Source organism: Mus pahari, chromosome 7 (assembly GCF_900095145.1).
Source record: "Mus pahari chromosome 7, PAHARI_EIJ_v1.1, whole genome shotgun sequence".
Taxonomy (NCBI): Eukaryota; Metazoa; Chordata; class Mammalia; order Rodentia; family Muridae; genus Mus; species Mus pahari.
The window spans coordinates 62,249,564-62,257,059 of record NC_034596.1 but is presented as its reverse complement, the minus strand read 5'-3'; the positions used below and the strand labels follow the sequence as shown (position 1 = coordinate 62,257,059).

Below are 7,496 nucleotides of genomic sequence, written 5' to 3'. Positions count from 1 at the left end.
ATAATTCTGTAAAGACACAATAAGTCTGTTATACACAGAGCAGTATTTGCTCTCAGTGCTAAATTCTGATCCATAGACACATTCTCTTTTACATTGAAGAAATATTTTTTTTACTTGTTTGTGAAACTTCAAATCTGTATTTTCCCCTTCAGTGGAAATCTACTGGCATTTTTATTGAAGACATAATTGATTTCTAAAACAAAGACTTGTTTTGAGTGTGTGTTCCAAAAGTACTAATTGTGTAACGTCACTTAAAATATGGTAACTCTTTGTTCTGAAATTCCTCTGTGTGTGTGTGTGTGTGTTTGTGTGTGTGTGTGTATGTGTGTGTGTATGTGTGTGTGTGTGTGCGCGCGCGCATGTACATGTGTAGTATATGTTTTAATTTAATTAAACCAAATAGTATGAATGTATTATTTCTTTCTAACACATGACATGATTTGAAAACTTCATTATTTTTATGTTATATTACTTTCAGTAAAAGTTAACATAGCAGAAAACATAAGTATAATCTTTTACTTTTTCTTATTTATAATTGTTTATATTCTCATTTCATCTAGATTATAGATTGTTCTACCAACAGCTTCTGTTTGATTTGTTTGTTTGTTTAGCACTGGTTAAGATATAAAAGGTTAGCATAGCATGCCTTGTAAAATAAATGAGTCCCCCATGTTTTTTAACATTGATCTTTGTGGTACTTGGAAGTTCTTAATATAAATTCAGAGTAAATTGCACTGTGTCCCATAGAACTAAATGGACTGCAAACATAATTTTTACTGCTATCATTAGGTTCAGAAGAAACTACAGGTCTCTGAATAGGCTAAACTTTTATTTTCAAACGCACTTAAATCTTGCTAATATATCTATACTTTTGCTTTTTTTCCAGCACCTGTAAATCCTCATTTGAGTAAGTATATCATTTTTATCTGAAAATTATTTTATATTATATTAAGGAAAAATGGATTATCTATAATATGCAAAAGATTAGATAAAATCTGTTCTTACTTGGTATAAAACAGTGATTTTTTTTTTAATTTTCTTTATTTACATTTCAAATGCTATCCCGAAAGTTCCCTATACCCCCCCGCCCCTGCTCCCCTACCTACCCACTCCCACTACTTGGCCCAGGCCTTCCCTTGTGCTGGGACATATAAAGTTTGCAAGACCAAGGGGCCTCTAAAAACAGTGATTTTTAAAACAGTAGAAATGGCATTTTATATTAACTTTAAAGTTGAGAGAATATGATAGAAAAACAAATATTTTAATACGGACAACTGATGTTCATACATTTAACTAAATGAGAAAATATGGGCCCCTGTCCTCAAATTGGTTAACATTCATTGTTCTGCATTTTAAGAATTCATTTTTCTTTTTCTGTGGGGTATCATTTGTATTTTATTTTGTTATCACAGTTTTTTTTATTTTATTCTAAAGGCTCCTTATTAAACTGAATTATAAAATAATTACTATTGTTAGTGAATGTGCATATGTAATTGTGTATAGGGTGTATGCATTGGAGTATAAGTGTAACACTTTGCATCTGTACTGGAGGTCAGAGAAGAATTTTCAAGAGTCAGTTCTTTACTGCTGCCATGAAGTCCTGGGTTTTAATTCAGCTCACCATGTGGTTGAAGCATGTGATTTTACCCAAAGAGCTATCTTTCCATCGCTTGATTTTTTTTATTAAGCTTATATTTGAGTTTTTCCTCAGAAATAATATTATTTTACTTTAGCACTATACTTAATAAAGAGAAGGTGTCACTATGTATTCCAGAGTAGACTAGAGTGCAAACTTACTATCATTTCTGTCTTCTTCATCTAAGTACAGGAATTTCAAACATGCACCAGCAGACCTGAGCACAAATCACTAAGTTTATGTAATTGTAAGTTCTAACATATTTGGTCTGGTTTTGCTTTTGAATTCTTATTTTTGTTTTTTCATTAAATTTTATAAATACATGATGAAGAATAGTGTGCATATACCTGAAAATTAGTCCCACATGTAAAAATACCTTATATTCATTACCTAGTAGAAGTAACTCAAGAGAAAAAGGATTCATGCTTTCTCATGGTATATACAGACACCGTCAATCATGGAGCGCAGGCATGGCTATGAAATCTGAAGTCAGGAAAGAGAGTTGAATGAATGCTGGTGCCTCTCTAGCTCTACTCTTTCCCTTTCATTCAGTCGCCGATTCCAGCCCATGAGGTTGCACCACCCACATTCAGGATGGATATTTTTCTTCCTCAGTTAAACCTCCAATATAAGTAGATAGATAGATAGATAGATAGATAGATAGATAGATAGATAGATAGATAGATAGATAGATAGATAAGGAATATACCCAGGGATGTGTATCCTAAGTGATTTCAAATCTAGTCCTGTGTAGTCAATGAAAATTAGCTGTCACAAATCTCTGTCTCTGGCAAACCACATTAAACTAAAGATTTACTATGAAGCCTAATCTCAATATCAGTTCTCGAGAATAGTTAATGTGAGGCTATATTTTTGCATATTCCAAGGAACTGCAAAAGAGTATAGGCTGATGCAAGAAGGTCATAGAGTTCCAGACTTTTTATTCCTAATTTGCTAATTTTTTTTTTTTTTACCATATCACAATAGATCTGGAGGGGGATGGCAAGGATGTTGTGGAGTAGAATGTTGAGGTTATAGCATGTGGATTATTGAAAATTCTTTATCTTATGTATATTTGCCATAGTTCCATTTCTATTATTATGAAGAAACACCATAACCAAGGCAACTGATAAAAGAAAACAATTTGGGTTCCATTGCTCTAGAGGGCAGTCGAGTCCATGAATATCATGGCAGGCAGGCATGGTGACAGGCAGGCATGGTGGCAGGCAGGCATGGTGGCAGGCAGGCATAGCTTGGCACTGGAGCTGTAGATAAGAGTTTAAATCTGATCCAGAGCATGAGGTGGAGGAGGCATGGCATACTAACTGGAATGACATGGGCATTTGAAACCTCACAGCCACCGCACTGGCACACTTCCTCCAAGAAGACCTCACTTCCCAGTCCTCCCCAGTCAGGCCCACCAGCTGAGGTCTGAACAGTCAAATATAGCAAGATTTGGGATTCAAATAAAGCTCTCAAAAGTTGAAGATATAGTCAATGATCACTATTTTGTGTTTGAGAAATTCTTAGACTTCCTTTTTTTTCATATTTGTAAGATATCCAATATCACATTGACTTTTGCTAAGTTTATGTAGCTCAGTGAATGTGCATTATCTTTAAAATATTCTTTATCTGAATAAGCTTTATCTGCGTAACTATATATATATATATATACATATATATATATATATGTGTGTGTGTGTGTGTGTGTGTGTGTGTGTGTGTGATCTAATTTAATATGATAGACTAATCTTAAAATTATTTTATGATGTTAAAACTCATTTTACTTAATTTTCTAAAGACAGTTCCCACCAGGTCCTTTTTGTTATATTTATTTTATGTATATGGATGTTTTGCCTATGTGTATATCTGTGTTCTTTGTGTGCGAAGTGTCCTCAGAAGACAGTTTTAGACACCCAGGGACTGGAGTTTCAGATTGTTGTGAGTCACCATGTAGGTGCTGGGAATTGAACTTGGGTACTATGAGAGACCAGCCAATTCTCTTAACCACTGAGCCATCTCTTCAACCCACTCTAATTAAACAACATACAAGCATAATATTTTGCAAGAGTTCTGAAATACACATTAAACAACTGAAAACAATTCAAATGTTTTCTCACATCTCAAGGATGAATACTCTAAAATAAACACAAATACACATTTGCATGAATAAAAATCAAGGTTTTAAAAAATATTTTATGTAGAATATTGCCTTTTTCAAACATATCCATCTAGATAGAATATAAATATACATACATACTGCAACTATTTAATCTGACAGAAAAAAGAAACCATAACATAAATGTATTCCTTAAATGTAAAGAAGGATTCACTTAGCTCAGTCATGTGATCACAGCCAAATGCTCCTCAGTACAGACTCCAGTGGGAGAGTCTGTAGATGTGTGTTTCTTTGTGAACTTCAGCAAAGCCAGAGTCTATTTGTACTTTACTTTTAATAAGCAAAGCTGACTGAATGAAAGTTTTCTTATCTGTGAGACTCAGTAAAGATTATTGAGAGTTTTGCAGAGTCCTTATTTTACTGAATGGAAACAATGTGTACTACTGTAAATTTTTTTTTCTTGTGTTTCTGATGGAATTGACCAACTCATCGATGTAAACACTTTGGAAGCAGGATATATCCCAGTAAGAAAATCTTGTATTGTACAAATTACAACCACCCACATTTAGTGGCAATTTTTAAAGTCTCTCTTTGAACTCATATTGTTTCTGAGTTCAGCATAAAGCAGGCATTGAAATCCCTAGTTCTTCCTCAGGGTCTTCATAAACTGACTTTACAAAATGCACTTCAGGTGGATTTCACACATCTGACAAACCCACATTCAAGTCAAGCATGAATAGTGACTGCTTTAAAAGCTATTTGCCCTAAAACCTCTTGCCCTAAGCAAAGTTATACATTGCAGATATGCGCACAGAAGAGAGAGCATTTTTAGAGGTCAGGAAATAAAGAATTACATGCTCAAGACATATGTGTTTGAAATGCTATCAGGTGAACTCAAAAGTTCATTTTCTTTTCTTTTTATTTCTAAACACAAGGTTTTATGTATGGAAAAGTCTGTCTTGGAATTCACTGTGTGCTTTGAAGTCACGATGTCAGCCTATTGCAGCTTCTGAGATACTGAAGTTGTGGGCTTGCACCACCTCTCCTGTTTTAGAAAGTTTATTTCCTAATTGAAACTTTGGTCTCCATTGTTCCAATGCATTTTTAAAAGTTAGAAAAAAAATTCCCTATTCATAAATCAAATGTGAATTATTTTTACTTAATCGGAATTAAATCTGCTTGCTTCTAAACAAGAGATATGGGTCTTAATTGTGTTATAAGATACTGGCTTATTGTAAAGTGAGATGTTACTCTAAAACCAGGACAACGGGGGATACAGAAAGAGAAAGGCAGAAAGGGGGTGACGGATGTACACAGAGTGATATGATCAGAGGACATTGTATGTAGATGCAGAAACGATGGAACACAACCATTTACTTTGTAAAATTAAAATATGCCAGTAAAACCATTACTATTTTCATCAAAATCATAATGATTTTATGTTTAATGATGGCTCTGGTAATAAGAATCTGATGTCAAGCCAGGCGTGGTGGCGCATGCCTTTAATTCCAGCACTCGGGAGGCAGAGGTAGGTGGATTTCTGAGTTCGAGGCCAGCCTGGTCTACAAAGTGAGTTGCAGGACAGCCAGCGCTACACAGAGAAACCCTGTCTCGAAAAAAACAAACGAACAAAAAAAGAATCTGATGTCATTACTGCACTATTATTCCACTGTAATATTTGAAATTTTTCTAATAAGACATTACATTTCTAATAAGACTATTTAATTAATACTTATCACTTTAATTAAAATGTGTCAACAGGGGAATTTCACTGTGGATTTGAAGATGGTAATATTTGTTTGTTCACGCAAGATGATACAGATAACTTTGACTGGACAAAGCAAAGCACTGCAACAAGGAATACAAAATACACCCCTAACACGGGTCCCAGTGCAGATCGGAGTGGTTCCAAAGAAGGTAGGAAGGCTTCCTGGACTGTGTGTCTAGTGCCTGGAGAGCTGGAAATGTTCTCAACCCGAAGTACAGTGAGCTATGTACATGAGAATCTCCAAATAAAACATTGTATCTTACATACTATCAGCAATTTAGATATTTGCGTTCATTAATGTTTTCTCACACCTCAGGGATAAACACAGTTGAGAGATCAGGCTGGTTTTTATTTACTTCTGTGTTATTTCAACTCTAAAATTTTCATTTCTCTCAGTTTTTTTTTTTCTATCTTTATTTTTTTTTTCTGTTAAAGTTGTGATTGTGTGTAGCCATGCAACCGGTTTTTTGTTTCGAATCAAGCTCTGAAACGTCACAATAACATTTCATGTTCCCTCATAAGTATGTGTGCTTCAACGCTTGCTTCCCCTGCTTTCAGGTTTTTATATGTACATTGAGACATCGCGACCCAGACTAGAAGGCGAAAAGGCTCGACTTCTCAGCCCTGTATTCAGCATAGCTCCCAAAAATCCATATGGACCTACAAATAGTGCATATTGTTTCAGTTTCTTCTATCACATGTACGGGCAGCATATAGGTAAGACTGTTCAATTGTGTTTTTTATCAATCCTATAAAAGTTTCACACAGAGCACGAAGATACCTTTATTCACAGACTACTATAATTGAGTTTTATTAAATTACTTGCCTACAAATTGCAGGGAAAGACAGATGTTCTGCCATTATCCAATTCCAAAGCTCAAACAAGAGTTTGGAGACTCTAAGCATCATCTCTCTTGTGCATCCCGAGTTAGAGGACCATCAGGAGGGTGTACACTGTATGTAGTCATCTGTGACACTGGCATGCCCTAATAGAGGTTGTCTTTCCTAAAACTTATTACTGAATAATGACAGTGCACATTGATGATTATGAAAAAGAATATTGTCACATTAACAAGCACTTTTAGCACTTTCTATATACTAGTAAGAGTGTTGTGATTATTTTTATATGGATACATTGTGTTAACTAGAATTTAAGAACATCCTGGGCCTTGAAGGGAATACAAAACCAAAAGCATCTACCTTTGGATATTTTGTACAGTAGTAATGAAAACTTACCATGAATCATCTCTCAACTGTGCTAAGAAGAGTATCATGTAGCAACAGGTGAACTTCACATTCCTCAATGGAAGCAAATATATATATATATATATATATATATATATATATATATATATATATATAGAGAGAGAGAGAGAGAGAGAGAGAGAGAGCCATTAGATGGTACAGTCAGTACAAAAGACTGATCTGCATATGTTGGAAGTATTTTACTTGAAATGTTATGAACCTATAGTTATTATTCAAAAAATATTAAAATTATAACTGCAGTCTAGCTATTGTTATATTTAATTGTGACCCTGTGTTTAAAATCATTACTGTGGATTTCATATGTTATGGTTTGTATATGGTTGGGCCAGGGAGTGGCACTGTTAGAAGGTGTGGCCCTGTTGGAGTAGGTGTGACCTTGTTGGAGCCTTCCAATGAAGACGCAGAACTCTCAGCTCCATTCTTGCCTGGATGTTGCCATGTTCCACCTTGGTGTAAACCAGGCTCAAATACAAGAGTTGCCCTGTCTTTTCACAGCAGTAAAACCCTAAGACAATATACTACACTGTAGATACACATTTACAACCTCCCAAAACTACAACAGAGACCTGTGTAGTGGAGCATGCCTATCCCCACAGGGTTTGGTCAAGTTTAAGCTACTATCCTCACTGTAAAAGTGAACACCATGGTCTGATGCTTACAGTGAAGAAAACTGAACCTCACGATGTTGGTATGGATGGATCTGTTAC

General features: G+C 35.1%; 1 protein-coding gene across 1 annotated transcript in view; it reads left to right on the top strand.

Moving 5' to 3' along the window:
* Mdga2 (MAM domain containing glycosylphosphatidylinositol anchor 2) overlaps positions 1–7,496 on the top strand; it is a 744,628-nt gene that overhangs the window by 706,525 nt on the left and 30,607 nt on the right. The window contains exons 12-14 of the mRNA XM_021202038.1: positions 887–907; positions 5,517–5,672; positions 6,082–6,240. Of these exons, the coding sequence (XP_021057697.1) occupies positions 887–907; positions 5,517–5,672; positions 6,082–6,240 (336 nt within the window). The remainder of the gene's footprint in view (positions 1–886; positions 908–5,516; positions 5,673–6,081; positions 6,241–7,496) is intronic.